Source organism: Neolamprologus multifasciatus, chromosome 12 (assembly GCF_963576455.1).
Source record: "Neolamprologus multifasciatus chromosome 12, fNeoMul1.2, whole genome shotgun sequence".
NCBI classification, from domain to species: domain Eukaryota; kingdom Metazoa; phylum Chordata; class Actinopteri; order Cichliformes; family Cichlidae; genus Neolamprologus; species Neolamprologus multifasciatus.
The window spans coordinates 16,157,500-16,175,351 of NC_140450.1; the positions used below are offsets into that span (position 1 = coordinate 16,157,500).

Here is a 17,852-nt window from a genome sequence, read left to right on the forward strand (position 1 = left end):
CACTCTTTCACACCTGCACTTGTGGAGCTGTTTTAGTGTTGTGACTCATCTACAAACCTCAACCCGAATATTTTTGGAGCTTCTAATCCAGAAACCCCCCCTCCCGGCTACTCTCGTATCTCACACATTCAGCTGCACACACACTTTGCTGGAGATTAACCCCGCCCCCCCCCCCCCCCCCCCCCCCCCCCCCAGTCTGGCGGCAACAGACAAACACATGCAGGTTGTCAAGCAGAGCGCATCCATCTGATGACAGAGTACGTGTCCCGTGTGTCAGGTAGCTGTAAGCCCCCAAAAGGCAGGAAGGGAAAGCAGAGGAACGCTCTCAGTTTAAGAACATCTTTTAATGTTGTTCAGTGCACAGGTCTGTACAGTTTCAGTAAGTGGAATAATACATTTGCCCCAATTTGTATATCTTGCAGAGGTGTGCATGCAGATGTGGATTTCTGGCTTACATTTTAATACTGTAGGCAATAACATGAGAATAACATGAGAATAACAATGAGTTAACTTCGACCTACTTTGCTACATCTCGGATTCAAATTGATTTTCATACAAGCCATACTAAAAGACTCTAAATGCCACCTAGTGTTTCTAGTGGGGTAGTGCAAGTTTAGATATTAGAAAGAAAAGCTTTGAGGAGTGTCATTTCTGCAATTTTGTGGATTAAATACTTAATCATGCTTATTCTTAATACATTATTACCCAAAAAGAACATTTTGTAGCCACAGAAAATCCTGCTAAACTAATGCTGCTGTTTGACCCTACTGCAGAACAACTGCAGAACATTATATTTGAACACAGAGGCGTGGAGGAAACGCATCTTATACAAAGCCTCATAAATTCAGCAACAAATAGCACGCATTTACATAAATGAGAAACAACAGAATTGAATTCAAAGTAAATAACAGCATTTAATAGTTCTGTTTACAATAGAGCCACGAGTCGTCTAAAGGATGTTGCTCAGTCTGTTGTTTGCTCGTGAAATCCACAAGGAGATAAATGAGCCTGCTCCTTATGGTGCAAAAATACTGCAGCATAGAGCTCAAGCTTAAGGGAGAGCATCACATCAGGCATTTCATGGCTGATGTGTTTTTCTCTTGGCTGTGCAAACCTCACTTTCTGTACCCGTCTAACCTCAAGATAAACACTGACCTCCAAGCAGGTTTGGACTTTGCATGAAGTCATCTTCTTTCTTTGAACGTCTTTTGAAACTGAGTTTACGTTCGAAGACAAACTTTGTAATTATTTACGGTTTTTAGAGCCTGTGGTGCAGAAGCCGCAGTAGCAGCTAGACAGAGTGGGAACATCGCGTAACATATTGCACTCCTGGCTCAGTCTGTTGGCTGAGAATGAGAGTGCGAATTTTCTGCGTGCATCCAGGACATCTGACTGTCTCAGGGTGCTAAAAGCTTTCATTAGACTCTGTCCAGGTGGCAACATGAAGAGGCCTGAGCTTTAAAGTGTGGCAGCAGAGATATTAAATAACTTCCCCTAGGGATCAATAAAGTATAAAGTATTCTGATTCTGATAATAATAACAATATAATATATATATTTCTGCAAACTTGCATTGTTTTATGTCTACAGTCTATGACAACCCTGGTTCCAAAAAAGTTGGGCTGTTGTGTAAAATGTAGATAACAACAGAATGCAATAATATGCAAATCTCATAAACACACACTATTTCTGAAAAAATATGAGCTCATTTTGAATTTGATGGCAGCAACACATCTTAAAAGAGTTCGGACGGGGCAACGGAAGACCAAAAAAGTACATTTTAGTAAAGAAAAACAAAACATTGAATGCTCGTTTTACACCTGATTTTGTTCATCTGCAACAGGTCAGTAACGTGATGGAGTTTAAAAAGAGCATCTTCGAGAGGCAGAGTTTGTCAGAAGTAAAAGTGGCCTGTGATTCACCAAAAAAGTGAGTTTACAATTTGTGGAATAATTCTGATACTTTCCCACAATGCAAAAAATGTGAAGACTTTGAATATTTTGTCATAATATTATCAAAAAAAAATTCTAAAAAATCTGGACTGCATTAAAAACAGACATGATTCTGTCTTGGAAATCCCTGCATGTGATCAGGAAAACTTCCAGTAATTATTGTCTGTGAACACAGTTCACCATGCAGGTTAAATGCAACAAAGAAGCCGCATGTAAACAGTGATCCAGATCCATGCCATTTTCTCAAAGCTCGTTTAAAATGGACAACGTGGAAATTTTTTCTGTGGTCACAAACATTTTATTTTCAAAATTCTGGAAAATACGGACGCTGAAAACTGTCTAAAACTATCTGGCTTGTTATCGCCGTTCAGTTCAATAATGACTGATGATACTTGAGTGCATCAGTGCGTAGGAATTGGAAGTTTGCAAATCCAAAAATTCACCATCAACACTGAAAGGTATGTACAGGTTCTAGAGACGCGTATGCTCCATCCAGATGGCAGCTTTTCTATTTCAGCAACGCAGTGCTAATGCAGACTGTATCTATTACAACAGCACGACTCAGTAGAAGAGTCTGGGTACTGAACTGGCCTGCCATTCAGATGTTTCACAAACTGGAAAGATTAGGAGGATTGTGAAAAATACAACAAAGAAACACAACATTCCTCTCCCAGAAGTCCAGCAGCCGGTTTCCTCGGTTCCCAGATTTTTACAGACTGATTAAAGAAGAGGGGGATGTTACGCAGTGGTAAACATGGCACTGACCCAACTTTTTTGGGAAGGATGATACCATCAAATATAAAGTGAACTTATTTTTTTCATTTTTTAAAATTAATATATGGGTTTAATAGATTTGCAAATCATTGTATTCTGGTGTTATTTACATTTTACATTGTGTCTCAACTTTTGGGGAATTTTGAGTCTACACAGACCACGACTGGTGCATATAAGACAGTGAAAGGCATTGTGTTCTCTTGTTTCTAATATTAACCCACACACTCACACTTCAAGGACAATAAGGATGTAAAAATCCTCCTCCTGTTGTCTCACTTCTCAGTCAGTTTTACATGTACCTGAATACCTCAATATCATAAATGCATACAGCGCTCACCATCCTCAGACCTTTAATTTGTTTGACTGAAGTTTAAAGTGTAAGTGTAGGACAACAAACAGAGTTTAACATTATGTGTGTGATATAAGTTAGTTTTTGAAAGTGCATCAAGTAAGTATGGCTTTTTATTCTCTTATGTTTTTATCTTTTGCAGAGCACTTTATAATCAGTACAGGTGAATCATTTCTTATCATAACGTTCTGTTGTGTAGGTGCTTATGTTTATTGTCGATGTCTGTATTTGTGTGTATGTGCACGGATGAATATGTGTCAGAGACTGAGCAGGTGTTGTACAGCAGTGGTGAGATCTCCTCCTGTGCTGATGAGGGCCTGAAGGTTCGCCTTCCTGTCTCTGAAGCCCATTGAGCTCAGCTGCTCCAGCTCCTCCTTAAACTCTCTCTCTGTGTGATGGACCTGACACAACATGACATGAGAGTTATTTAAAGTCTTACTTATTAAAATAATGTGTGAAAGAATTCAAAATGAGATCATAATTAGTGATTTAATTGTGAATTCTTTTAAACAAATGGGAAAAAATTAATAAACCTTCCCAGATTTAGTGATTTTGTTAACCCAGACACCCAGTTTTGTTTCTGGGTATTTGGGTATGAGTCTCCCTTCAGGTGCAAAAACGTGTGGATATGAATCAGAAGAAAGTCCAGGCGATGTGGGAAACAAAGGTAAATGTTTTGGGGAGGAAAAGGAGAGGAGGCGGCATGAAAATTTTTTTTTTATGAATAATTGAACTCAAAGAGATGGCCAAGTCGCGGAGCACTGCAATAAAATGTAAAGCAAAAAAGAGAAATAAGTCAATAAGTTTGTCAGAACCACACTCCTTCACACACTGGAGTAAGCAGCAGAAAGCTCTGAGGCAATAACCACCAGAGCTGAAGGCTGGCAGCACTCAGCCGAGTTTAGTGGTTCTGCAGGAAAAAAGCGTCAGTATCTAAGAAAGGGAAAGACTAATGCCACTTTCCTTCCCACCAGAAATCAGCGACTCTACTGGGGCTGTAACCCACTAAGTAAATGTTGGATCCACAAGTAGAAGCACTGACTCTGAAACTTTAACGATTAACTAGAATTTGAGTCACTGAGGCCCAGCTGGACCTGCTTCAGTAGGTTAAAATGTGTAATAGTTTAAACCACTGAACAAATTAGACATCATTTGGCTCCATGAGATGTAGTGTGGTACTCTAATTTATCCACATTCATACCAGCAGCTGTTAATGCAAGCTGATATCAAACAGTCAGTCACTCTTTATACTGCGTAGTTTTTTAAAACTACTGAATCACTAAATATCAAAGGCGTGTATCATTTGCCTGCCTATGGGAAATTCTCATTTACTGTCAAAATGCTATTTACTACTGATATTTTAAATTGAGACTCAACGTTGGAGACAGACAAAAAGTTTATAAGGTAGTACCTCGTTATTAGTGTTAGCCAGGGCCTGTAGCATCTGCTGTACAAACCGCTGCTGCTGCTCTGTCGCTGAAGCAGCCTGTTGACCGCTTCCTGATTGGCTGTTCGGAATGGAGTCAGATGGATGCTCAGAAGCGGCACCGATACCTGTTCCAGTGTTTCCGAGAGCATTCCTGCATGATGGGCAAGACTGGCGATAAGGTTGCTCTGTCTTTGAAACACAGTTCTTCCACCGCAATAGATCTCCTTAAGTTGTTTTTACTCACGCAGGTATGAGAGCTGGAGCCTCTGCAGCCAGAGTATGCAAGCCCTGTTGGATCTGCAACAGAGCCTCCATGGCTCTGGGGTTCAACATGGCCGAGAGCAGCTCTGGAGCCTGCATCTGCACATTATTGATAATAGCAAAGTTATTAATCATACCCACTGAGCAACGGAGTCAGAGTAGAATCATTTTCCTGCATTGCTAAAGATGATCATATCTACATGGATTTTATGAAAAACCATGGCATCTGTCCAGGAACAAGAAAATTATTAGTGTTCCTAATGTATTGCAGACATCTAATCCAGCTGAAAGACAGCAGGTTAACAGTTAGAGGAATAAGCAGACCTGCTGCAGAAAGACGGGGATCTCCTTTCTCATTTGCTGCTCCAGCTGAGGATTTCCAGCCAACAAAGGGTGGCTCAGAAGCATCTGCAACAATACAAAAATTAAAGCAGGATGAACTATATAAGACATCTCTGCTGTTTCGGAAGAAGGAAATGTTGTCCTGCAGTTGCCTAGTGAAAATACTGCACATTTAAGAATTAAAGTGTCCATGCATCACCTGTGCAGCCAGGTCAGGGTTCTGGCTAAGGCAGTTTAAAAGACTGCTGACATATGGCCCAGACAGCAGACTCTCCAGTAGACCTGGACTGGCAGTGATCTCTTCTAGCAGTGACTGCATGCCTGAAGCAGGAAGCCATTAATATAATATTTTAAAAAGCAGTTCAATGATATCTTTAAAATATTTAACACATTTAAAAACATATAACCTAAGAATGCCTCAAGCATAAAGCTCATGCCTGCTGTGATGCTGCTTTGAGAGTTTGAACCAGCTCTGGATGTGGCAGTCAGCTCACTGAGAGGATCTGTCGAGTGACCAGAGAACGTCTGATTGGATTCACCCTCCAGTATGTGGTGATTTCTGGGTGATGTAGTCACCGATGCAGATGCTCCTACCTTCTGGTAAAAGGCAAAGCAGACATTAAAAAGAAAACATGTTAAGCATACAAGATAAGTTTAAACTTACCTAATAATAATCATCATTTTCAAAGTCACACCTGTAATTTTGCTTCTGGGTCAGAATTGTCAGTAATGACTTCAGGATTTTCCTGCTCTGACTGCAAATTTTCTAAAGCTTTGTCCTCATTGTTCATCATTTCTTCTATCATGTCAGGGTTCTTGATGAGCTCCAGCAACTGGAAAGAGAGATAGATATGTGCAAAAACATACTCAAAATATCGGAGGGAGAAATCAGGCAAGGAGGAAGCAACTGTACTCATACTGCAGTGAAATTAGAAAGGTTAAAATAACAACATTTTTGCAAGTGTCTACTCTAATGTTAGTGCAGATGTTACAATGCTCTGACATCCACTATACCCACCTGCGTTATGACATCTTTGTCGTTAAGCATATCTTCCACTTCTGGGTTTGTTTGCAGGAGCTGCTGAATTTGGGGATTAGAAAGAATGAGCTTTCTGATAAGTTGAGGGCTAGAGGTGGAGAGGGTGCTCTGCACAAAGGGGCTGCCCAGGAGACGGTGCATCATTTCTGGGTCAGCCAGCAATCTGTTCTCCATCTGGCGCTGGAGCTCCAGGAAGAAGCTAGTCCCGCTGTCTTCAAGGACAAGGCTGTCCAGACCTTCTACTACAGAAACAAGGTGGAATCAACAGAATGACAGATTATAAGTTCACTGAAGAGCTGAGTACAGAGCAGCAGCTGAAGCTCAAACAGAGAAGTCTGGAGAAATGAGAACCACAAACTAGATTTATGAAAATAGTTAAAGGCGAGAAGAGTTCCCGTGTTCTGCACATCTTACCCAGGCAGAGAGGAGAAGTAGGGGAAGGTGTGATGTTATCCGGTTCAGGGTCAAGGTCTGGGTCAGTGGGAGGTGGAGCAGATGAATGCTGAGGCCTAAGACAGATACCCAGTTGTTGTTTTTTAACATAAGTTTGGTATAAATAGATTGTATATCAAAGGAACCTGAAGGCAGAAGTTACTTATTAATTAAAATTACTTCTACAATTTTAATTTTAAAGAGCAGACAGAGTGTACAGATCTCTGACTGAAAATCTTTGCAGACATAATATTTTGTTTAATACTTCATGTGATGGTGGGGTGATCAGATTCTATCAAATTAAATGTGGAGTAAAATGTATATATGTGGGACAAAGTGGGAGTCACTGCCAGTGCTTTATATATACGACCTAAAATGTGACTTATATGTAATGTTCTCCCTGTACTCTAAAATCTCACCTTCCACAAGCTTCCAAAGTAATAAGTAGTTTCCTTGGCTTTTTCATAGATTTATTTGATTTGCTTTGGGAAGACACTCATTAAATTCTGACAAATTTAATATTTTATTTGCTCTATTTTAATATTTTATTTTACTGGGTTTTATTGTAGTTTTTCATGAGGCTATATATTTTTATATATTTATATTATATATTTCCTGCTCTCTGCACAGACATTTTATAAAAGCCAAATAGAAAAGTGAAAGTTCTGTATTGTTGCACTTTGAAAACTAGAGCCAATAAAAATGTGGAATATTCTCTGAATATGCACAATAAACAGCAAAGAATAAAAATGCTGTGTAGTCCCAATGTGGTACATGTGGTATCCAATGTAAGGCAGTGTTTTTAATATTTACTATGACTTAAAAGCAAATAATAAATATGGCTACCGCTAATGAACCTGCAGTTGTCTTTTATTAGTGCCAGATTTGTCTGCAATATTTTCTTAAGAGGTCACACAAGTTGTTTGCAGCTGACCCTGTTGCATAAGTAAGGCACAAAACACAGGAGGAACAATATTTAACACAAGCGCACACACTGATTTACTGACATATGTGACATGTAATTTAAAAAAGAAAGTAAAATCTGTCTTATTTTTTTCTTAATATTAAATGAACTGACTACACTGTGTTTAGAAAACAGCACAATTTTTTGTAAATTCCCAATAAACTCACCACGCCTATGAGCACTATTTGGGTGATTGGACTCACATATAATTTTGCCCCTTTTAGTAAATCTGGACCTATATCTTTATTTTCTTTATCTTTATTAATACCAAATGTTGGTTTATTACTAGTGACGGCATGAACCCATGCCATAAACAGAGCAGGTTGTCCATACCTTTGGATCATGCTGAGGCGTACCGACCCATTCAGTCCTTCAAGGTGACTCAAGGGTTCAGAGTCTTTGAGTACTCGATTGGAGTGGATCAGGACCAGCTCCTCTGCTGAGGCTCCCAGGTGCTCTGACAGACCCCATTTAAACTGCATACACAGAAACACACAACCCACATTGTTATTTAATGGTGTATTTAATGGTGATAACCCCCGTTGTACCAGCTCAAAAATCAGCAGCAAAGACACCAGCCAATATAACTTCCATCCTGGGGTCTCTCCACCAAAACCATTAGATGAGGGCAGTGAAAGAAACAGTAATTCAATATAGCAGAGTATGACTATTCAAGACTTTACTTAAGTACAATTCCAGTGTACTTCTACTTTAAGTGATTCATGTTATGCTGTTTTCTACCTAAATTTACTATATTTTGGAAGCAAATACTGTACTCTGCACTTCACACCATTTATTTTAGGAAACAGTGAATTATTATTTTGAAGATTTTAAAATAGGAATCTACATAGTTATGGAATGCCAGGACTGCCAAAATGAATTAATTAAATACACCATTAAATTAATTCAATGTGTCAATAATTAATTAATTAAATATGTCATAAATATGTATTTAATTGATTATTGATGCATTTAATTAATTATTGACACATTTAATTAATTAATTTAATGGTGTATTTAATTAATTCATTTTGGCAGTCCTGGCATTCCATACATGGTACATTATGCGGTTTGACTATAAATAAAGCGTACATGTAATATAATCATTTCCGGCAGAAAGATTTAAGTGATATACACATTAACAAACCAGTAACTACAATCCAATATATGATTTTGAATGGTGTGACAACAGTAAACCCACTGAATACACCCATATACATATAACATATAATAATAATAATAATAATAATAATAATAATAATAATAATAATAATAACATACAATCAGTGGCCACTTTATTAGGTACAACTATTCAGCTGCTAATCACAAACATTTAGAGTAGAAAACATGATTAAAATGACCTGCTGAAGTTCAAACATGCTGCTGATGTTGAGAGCATCAGAATAGGAAAGAAAGGTGATCTGGCGATGGTTGTTTGAGAAAGACATGGTGATCTGAGCACTTTACAAACTGCTGATTTCCTATGATTTCAGCACATAATTTTCTCTAGGGTTTATAGAGAATGATCGGAAAAAGAGAAAATATCCAAGGAGTGGTCATTATCTGGGTGACAATGTCTTTTTGATGTCAGACGTCAGAGGAGCATGGCCAGACTTCTTCAAGCTGAAAGGAACGCAACAACTCAAATAACCACTCTTTACAACCAAGGCATGCAGAAGAGCGTCTCTGAACACACAACAGGTCACACTTTGAAGAAGATGGGCTACAGCAGCAGGAGGCCACAGCAGGTTTCAGTCCTGTCAGTTAAGAATGGGAAACTAAAAGTATGATTCTTGCTGAATCATACTTTTAGTTTCCCATTCTGGACAGTATAAGATTGGAAAAACATTGCCTGGTCTGAAGAGTCTCAGTTTCTGCTGTGAAATTCAAATGGTACACAGTCAGAATTTGGGGTAAAGAACAGGAAATTACTGATTCATCCTGTCTTGTATCAGAGGTTTCGCCAGTGGTGGTGTAGTAATGGTTTGGGGGATATTTCACTGGCACACTTTGGGTACCTTAGTACAACTGAGCTTCACGTAAACAACACAGCCTACCTGAGTACAGTTGGTGGTCACTGTGACCCAAGGTGACCCTTTATCCATCTTCTGATGGCTGTTTACAGCACAATAAGGAGACATGCTACAAAACTCAAATCCTCTCACACCGGTGTCCTGAACATGACAATGAGTTCACTGTACTCAAATGACTTCCACAGTCACCAGACCTCAATCTAGTGGAGCACCTTTGGGATGTCAAACATGGATGTAAATGATCAGTGGACTGGTTCCTGTGTACAACATGCCTCATTCGTCCATTCATACAGCAGCACTGTACTTCATTGGTTTCTATCAAACATACACACACACATTTACACTCTTATAGATGCATCAGAAAACAACTTGGGGTTAGTATCTCCAGGATATTTAGTACGCAGATATAAAGGGACTGAACCGACCTTCTGATTAGTAGATGGCTTGCTCTAGCTCCTGAGCTACAGCCACCCCCTGTGATGTACAACAACAACTGTGTGATGCTCTCATGTCATGTGAAGATGCTGATAACTGCTTCCAGCACCTTGTTGAATCTATACCACAAACTTAAAGGGCGTCCAGATGTAACTAATGAAGTGGCCTTTGAATTATATTTTGTTACTGGATTCAGGGCCACTCTTTAGCTAGTCCTCAACTTCGTGCGAAATACTTTTTTAAAACAATTTTTTGCCTCTTTTCACAGTTATTCCATTCAAAATAATCTTCCCACGTGCAGAGTCACTTTTCACATAATAAATCTGTATTAGCACTCTGGGCTGCACATGAGTCCAATTCCAATTTCTATACCACATTAGTACCTTTAGTGGTCCGCCCCTTTAGTTCTTTAGCCACGTAAATTAACAAAAACATTAATTTCATTCTATTATGGCATGAAAATAAAAGTCTCAGTGACGTTGTCAGCCTGTTATTACAAGGCTCTGAGGCCAGCTGGCTGATCGTGCTTCCCTGACCTGTCTGACGGTGCAGTCTCCTCTAACGATGAAGTCTCTGCTCTCCGTGACACTTGTGACGGTAACGTGGATCCTTGCAGCCCTGCGGCGGTGTCTCGATGTTGTGGTTTCGTCTTTCACTGCTGCCGACATCACTTGTCCGGCCCGCGGGGCTTTAAACATGGTGCAGAGCAGGAGCGCACGGTCCCGACGCGGACTGCGTGTCTGTCCCGATGACTCGACAATAAGTTGTGCGGATCTGTGCCAGCTGAGGCCACGCCGGTCACTGAGGTGGACACGCAAAGCCCACACCTAGCTGCTACTATGCACAGATCTCATGCCCCTGCTGCCGGTTATAACAGTTTGAGTGCACTTTGACTGCCAAAAATAAAATAAAATACTTAATAATATGCCAGTTATGTAACCAGACTTAACTTAAAGATATAGTGCACCATAAAAATCAAACAGCAGTTCAAATCCTAGATGCTCTCAGTTCACTTTTAAACTCTCATTCCAGGAACAATAATGAATCATTATAATTTTAAAAGCCTCCAAAGGTGACACACAGGTGATAAGTGGTAGTTGATGACAATAGTCTCAATTTTTTTAAATCCTTCTTCCTTTTGAGATTTGACCCAAGCAGTTTTAAAGTATCTTATTTTCATCTGGCTCATGTTAACATCTAATGACTCAAATGCATTTTTTTTGGCTTGTTTGAGGCACTTTTACACTTTTTTAAATTCCTCCCAGGCTCTTCGATGCTTTCACACACAAAAAGTAAAACCATATTTTCACTGAAAAAGTAATTTATTTACTTAACAGTGGGAAAATAAAGAAACAAAACAACTTTGCATTACACACCTGTCATTTTGGCAACAAAACCTTTAAAGATCAGGCACAGAGCCTTCAACAGTACAGGAGATCCAGAGGCACTCTAAGGCCTGAAGAGGGCAGCACGATGTGCCAAGCAGCTACTTTAACACAAGCTTAGAAAGTTTGTCGATATTTCAGAAAGCCTCTTGTAAATCTTATTTAATTGTGTAACATATCGTGCCAAATCTAGCTTTTTCTGTTAGTGTGTGTGTGTGTTTAGGGAGGGCATGCAAAACAGCCTGACCAGGAGTCTAAGATTTAACAACAACAAAAAAAAAGGAACCCTGACTTTGATCAATAGTGGGAATATTCTTCAGGGGTTTCTTCATTTGTTTATTTCATTTTGTTTTCAGGCATTTTCCTTCTGAAACCTTCATAGATCTGCCTCTGAGCCTTTCTTCCCTTTCTTGTTTCCCTGTGAAACAGAAAATTGCAGAAAGGACACAATTATTTATGGATATCAGATCTGTTTGTGTGCTTTTATTAATTCAAGTCGAAAGATTGATGTAGAAACAGAACATAAATGAGGCAAACACAATCTTTATCAACTGGGGAAAAAAGAAAAAAAAAGAAACCATATTAACTTAAAAATAAAGAAAAAAGTGTTCAAATGCTCTGACCTGAATCTAAGCTCACCTCTCCCCTGACTGGGCCGAGTAAACTCTTTATGTTTCTGTCCTTTGGCTTACTTACGCTGACACTTTCTGACTTTACCTGCCTTACAGGCTGAAGTTTTTCTGTTAGGTTTCCACAGTTTCTACAGAAATCCACGAAAGCAATGAGGTGCATGCATGATCATAAACTAGTATGCAGTCAGTTCAGCGTAAATGAAGATGGAGACAACACTTTAACACCAGTTCTTCTCTCCTATAATGAAGATACCACACAGAAAAGTATTTGTACTCTCACCTGGTGCTTTGGTTGTTCTGACTGCAGTCCTTTTACTTTAGATCTCTCTTGTTCGAGGGCAGCGTGCAATAATGTTACCTAATTAAAATGAAAAACACAGATTTACAAATATAAATATTTAGAATCCCCCCCAACACTTTCTCACACACACACACGGTTACACAGTTACAGACCTGTGAAGACAGCTCTTCTTTAATATGCAGTAGCTCCTCTACCTGTAGAAGAATTTCTGCTTTGTCTTTCACTGAAAAAGAGAGAGAACAGAAACATCACACATGATATCTTCATCAGGAAAGGAAAGTCAAAACAATCACTTTTTGGACAATGATTCTCCCCCACAGTGGGTTTTAAATCAAGACAATTGAGATGTGACTCAATCGCAGACAAACACATTACATTCGTTGTTTAGCAATTGCAGACAACAATATACATATTCCTCTACATTCAGAGTCAATCCTACCTTTGTTTGCAGGTCACTCTTACTTACAATGACTTCTCTTTGGATCTCTTATTAGGAGTTGGAGGGAAAAGTTAAGAAATGCAAGTTCACTTAGAACAGCAGCTTTCATCTACTTCATTTGTCATGAAATAAGACGGGAACAGGCCTTAGCTGTCTATGAAAATGCTAGTCAGTCAATTCTGAAAATGGAGGACTGTGCACAAATATATCCATAATTCAGAATCATTTAATGCAGAAGTCTGCACCTCACCCACATCTCAATTGTTTGATTTAAAATCCAGAAGTGTTGTCTTGTTGTACAGAAGAAAAATTACAACAACAAAAAAGTGTCATTGTTCAAATACTTTTGGACCAAACTGTATCTACTGTGTTATCAAACTCACTCTCTCCCTGCTGCAGCATCTTCAGCAGCTGAGCATTTCTTGCTTTCACCTCTTTGTATTTTACCTGCAGAGACAAAAAGAAAGATTCTTTTTGTAGCATTGGACACAACAGTGACGCGATAAGTGTTGGCTGCAGGTGTGGTCACCTTTCCTTTTTTCTGTCACAGTGTTACAGTGGGGAACGCTCATATTAATCATGCATATAGTTTCAACGACGAGTGAAATAAGCCAAAAGCTCAGGGTTCAGACTGATCAACATGCTCACGTTCTGATGTTTTCTTTCAACTCTTGTCTCTGTATGGTGTTACTGAGAGTGGATTCACTAACGGTGGTTATCTCAGACTCACAGCTTTGGCTCTGTGCCGTTAAAGGGCAGTAAATCAGCGGATTTACTGCCCTTTAAGTGGCTCGCAGGGAGAGGAACTAAAACTGCTTGTTTCACACAGTCAAAGAGGGCTGAACAAAGGCAAGAATGAGAAAAATAGTATTTTTGAATTATGAATCCTCCAAAGCTACTCTAGTAGAGTCCAGTGATAAAAATATGAAGTTGAAAATTAAATATGTAGACATATTTTTTTTTTTTACAGAAGAAGTGGACTTCTTCTGTAAGTAACTAACTAACAGTGCCTTAGCAGCCCACAGCCTACGTGAGTTAAGTAAGAACATCTTAATGATGATGACAAACCAACACTAAACCCAACCTGTTTGGCTTTAAACATGGCAGAGATTTTTCTGGTTAACTTCACCGTTTCTACAGCTGTGAAAATCAAATTTCCTTTTTGTGACTCATCATACAGGAAAAGGAGAAAAAAAAATCACTGTCCTTCTGAAACTGAAAGATGAATAGATCAGATAAAAGTTTATGGCTGCTGACCTCCCACTGTGAAATGTTTTTTTTCAGCTTATCAATTTCCTGATCTTTCTTCTCCAGCTCATACTTCAGCTGCTCCGCTCTGGGGTCCTAACAGGAAGAAAAACATGAAATAAAGAAATAAGAAATAAATCAGCAAGTAAAGAAAAAGAAACTTCACTTTGGTAATGGTGCATGTATGCAGTTTCACAAACAGCTTTTCAGATGTACCTTGAGGCAGTTAATCACTAACCAAAACTCAAAGGAAAAGCTAACTTTGTTCACTTTCATACCCGAGTTAATGAGAAAGCTACATGAGTATTTTGTGGTACTTGTGTCCACTCACTGGTTCGTGTTCTGTTGACGTGCTGACTTCTTGTCCCTGGCTGTTCGTATACTGCTCGCGTCTTTTCTCCCGTTGGATTATCCGACTGACATCATCTTCCAACTTATTAAAAAAACGTTCGTCCTGCCCAACTCCCAATGCTAAATTAGCCGTTCTGGAGTCCTGGAAGGTAATTTGGTTGATGTTTTACACATTTTTTTAAGTTACAAACAAAATATTAAAAAATTAATTTTATCTTTAATTTGTCCCTCACTTGTTCATTCACATTCACATTTCTGTGCAATCTATAAAATTCAATTCAATTCAATTTTATTTATATAGCGCCAAATCACAACAAAAGTCGCCTCAAATATAAAGTAAACACAGAGTGGAGCCTGCTCACCTCTTTCTCTTGTTTTCTACTTAAATTTTCTGCAAAGAGAAAACACAATGCAATAACTAGTTACAAGAAAATAACAATATATGCAATGTAGTAAATCATACATACGAGGTCCATATATAAGACTTTAAAGTAATCTGTAAGCTGGTCTCACCTGCACTGCTTTCAGCCTGGAAGTCTTGCAGAGAAACTGTCTTTTTGTCTTTTGCCTGCTGATTCTTCTTTTTGTCCTTCTTGCCTCCACCTTCTTTTCCTGACCGTGACTTTGGTGAGGACGTGTTTGTGTTGCTCTGATGAATGAAAGCAGATGCTTTGACTTCAGTTGGCTCAAGTTCTTGCTTTGCATACCAGGAATGAATTCTGTTTTGTTTTTAACCCACAGAAACTCCAGCATTTAAAACAAGACCCTTTAATCACCAACATGAAGAAGGAATAAGGTAATATGCTGACTTATAATTTAAGTAAACATGTCACAGGTGTGTCAGAGGGATGTACGACTTACGTAAAAGTGAACATACAGCTCTGACATCTGTGCCCCCAAATGTGGCTTTCAAAATGAGAATATTAGTGTTTTTCTGCAGCGTACCTGCTTCTGTTGTTCATACTCCAGTTTACTTAAAATCAAGGCCTTTTCCAAGTCTGCCTCATATAGTTCTGTGGTTATCTAAAAGAAAAGGAAGAACATTGAATTTTAGGGACTTTTCGTGTTGTGTGTAAGGTCAGGTGTGGCCTGTGCTGCACTATGAGGGACAGTCATACAAGTTTTACTATCTCAGTCATCTGTAATGTGAGTAGTTGTCATTTCTAAACCTGCTCGTCTCTCTGCTTCCACTGCTGCCAACCCTCCGACGGTGTATCCTGGTCCACCGACGTAGGATTGAGAAGTTCACCGGCTATTCCTGACAGCGTCATACAGGGAGAAGGGGCAGAAGATTTCTGAGGAATCTTTTTGAAGGCCAGATTACGCAACTAATAGAAAGAAAGATAAAATAACATGATGTCATCATTATTGACATAAACACAAATTCTATTGTTAGCTGTAGAAGCCATCAACTTGTCTATGTGCGCGCAGCAACAACCAAAAACGGTCTGTTTTCTTAGGTTGTATGCTGCCTGTGGTTTGTGTCTGTGGAGTGGAGGAGGATTTGTTAATGTGTTTAAGTGGGTGTTGGGCCTGAACACATTCCTTTTAATTGTGCTGCAACATTGTTATTCTCAGAGCTGAACATTTTTATTTTCCCCATTTTGTTTTTTAATGAATAATATATATATATATATATATATATATATATATATTATATTACATTATATTATATTATATTTACAGATTCCAAAGAGACAGTCTTCAAATCTTCACATTACAGATTCAGAGGCAAGATCATGTTTAACTACCTGCTTATATGAGGCTAATTTCTGTCTAACTACAGTCACATAAGTCTGTCAGATGCAAGAACAGAAAACAGAAAACTTGCACTTTGAACCGGTTAACTGTGCTGAAACCAATTTGTTATTATTTTAGTATTTTTTCCTGGGATTGGACCAATTCCATATAAGAATTTAGTCTGCAAAATCCACTGGATGCTGTCTACTTCTATGTTATTTGATTTATTAAAGATGAAAGCTATCACACTGGCAGCTTTGAATAAAAATCTGGCCAGATATCAGTATCACCAAGAAGGCAGAAAGCATACCTGCATGCTCATTTATGAGGACTTGGTATGTAGGCTTCTGCAATGTAATAACTTTAGATAAGTTCAGCGCTGATATCCAGAGACTAGTTTCACAACCATCACCAAATGATGTTAAAAATCATAGGGCTTTGTCTGAATGTTGAGGTTTTCTCTGTAATATTGCACTTTACAATATAAATTTTTAATGACCTCAACGAAATACAACTTACATATTTATCATCTGAACAGCATTTGTTTCACTTCTTTAGTAGGGAGCACACCAAAAACAAACCACAACCTGTTTACCTCTCCCTGCCCTCAGCAGTTTCGCTTCAGGAGAAGTGAAACGACTGAAGAGCCTGATCTTTCTTCATGTCACTGCAAAATAACACATATGTAAGAGGCAGAGAGCTGCAGGCGGTTCATCTCACTCATTCACCTCATTTGCCTCACTCTGTTGCTGCTCTTTCTTCTTCTTCTTCTTGTCTTTCTTCTTGTCATTGCCCTGAGCAGCTTTCCCTCCGGCTGCACCTGCTTTTCCTTGTCGGGGCTTCCCAGAGGAGTCCCGTCCAGTTTTGGTGGTAGCCTTCCCCGACTCGGAGGTGTCCGAATCCGAATCTGAATCTATCTGTAGCAGGGCAAAGCGGGATGCTGTGGTGGGGACTGTGATCATTGCAGACGATGCCATCGTGAGAAGGCAAACTGAACGATGAAAGCAGATACATGTACAACAATTTATTCAGAATAACTTGGAGCAGGTCATAAAATGACGACTTAGCGCATATTCACAACCTGTTTGTTTGTTGTTGGGGTTTTTTTTAGTACCACAGTATTTCAGCCAACACCTCCATACAAAGCTACACACCGAGTCAGCACTGTGATCTTATGACAACAGACAGTAGTACAGATAAATGTAAACCATTTAAAGAGCTCCGTTACAAACAGTCAGTGGACACAGCTAGATTAGCATCGCATAGCAGCAGCGTAACAGCTAAGGCTTAGCCAGTGTTGTTAGCTCCTAAACAAGTGCAAAAGTGCCGCTCCATGTCAGTTAAAAGCACACGCGTGGACTCACGTTGATCTCCTTTTTTTAATGCGCTCACTGACTTGTGTTAAAGAAGGATTACTCACATGAAAACTGCCTGAGGATACTTTCACCTGTTCGCAAAGGGGCTGAGGGTTATCGTTGGTTTGCTACCAGCGATTGTCTCAAAAGAGTACAGAAGCCCGGTGGTGTCAAAAAGGAAAAAGGCTGGGATTCCCTTATCCTCTGCGCTGCGTGTGCAGAAAAAGAAGTGTTTACGATATGTGCAGATATATCGGTTATTGTGTGCAGCATGTGCGCAGTTTGTTGACCGAATCGCTTTTTAAGGCCAATCGCACAATACTAAGCGATTATCACACAATAACTAGCTGGTTTAGCCTGTTGTCATGGTTACACCTTAGTTGTCGGATGTC

At 39.2% G+C, this 17,852-nt stretch overlaps 2 protein-coding genes across 6 annotated transcripts; both read right to left on the reverse strand.

Annotated features, from left to right (window-relative positions):
* Nucleotides 1-203: 203 nt before the first annotated feature.
* On the reverse strand, nt 204-11,198 carry LOC146506683 (ubiquilin-1-like). Of its 2 annotated transcripts, none has more exons than XM_085179013.1 (11): nt 10,546-11,198; nt 7,875-8,017; nt 6,560-6,654; nt 6,125-6,387; nt 5,802-5,939; nt 5,544-5,703; nt 5,306-5,427; nt 5,089-5,172; nt 4,748-4,863; nt 4,486-4,654; nt 204-3,475 (listed from the first exon to the last, which is right to left on the reverse strand). In XM_085179013.1, the coding sequence occupies exons 1-11, from the start codon at nt 10,705-10,707 to the stop codon at nt 3,332-3,334; spliced, it is 1,596 nt and encodes a 531-aa protein (XP_085035139.1). In that variant the 5' UTR covers nt 10,708-11,198; the 3' UTR covers nt 204-3,331. The 2 variants fall into 2 exon arrangements, with proteins under 2 accessions (XP_085035139.1, XP_085035141.1); XM_085179015.1 differs by having other exon boundaries at nt 205-3,475; nt 5,544-5,700.
* Nucleotides 11,199-11,312: 114 nt separating this feature from the next.
* Nucleotides 11,313-17,842, reverse strand: gkap1 (G kinase anchoring protein 1). 4 transcript variants are annotated; one of them, XR_014877085.1, is made up of 13 exons: nt 17,526-17,841; nt 16,834-17,096; nt 15,535-15,693; nt 15,311-15,388; nt 14,879-15,014; nt 14,728-14,756; nt 14,346-14,507; nt 14,024-14,110; nt 13,150-13,213; nt 12,480-12,550; nt 12,307-12,384; nt 12,018-12,154; nt 11,313-11,812 (listed from the first exon to the last, which is right to left on the reverse strand). XR_014877085.1 is itself a non-coding variant. In XM_085179018.1 (13 exons), the coding sequence occupies exons 2-13, from the start codon at nt 17,080-17,082 to the stop codon at nt 11,736-11,738; spliced, it is 1,254 nt and encodes a 417-aa protein (XP_085035144.1). In that variant the 5' UTR covers nt 17,083-17,096; nt 17,526-17,842; the 3' UTR covers nt 11,313-11,735. The 4 variants fall into 4 exon arrangements, 3 of the variants coding, with proteins under 3 accessions (XP_085035144.1, XP_085035145.1, XP_085035146.1); XM_085179018.1 differs by having other exon boundaries at nt 12,091-12,154; nt 17,526-17,842; XM_085179019.1 differs by having other exon boundaries at nt 12,034-12,154.
* Between the last annotated feature and the right edge of the window lie 10 nt (nt 17,843-17,852).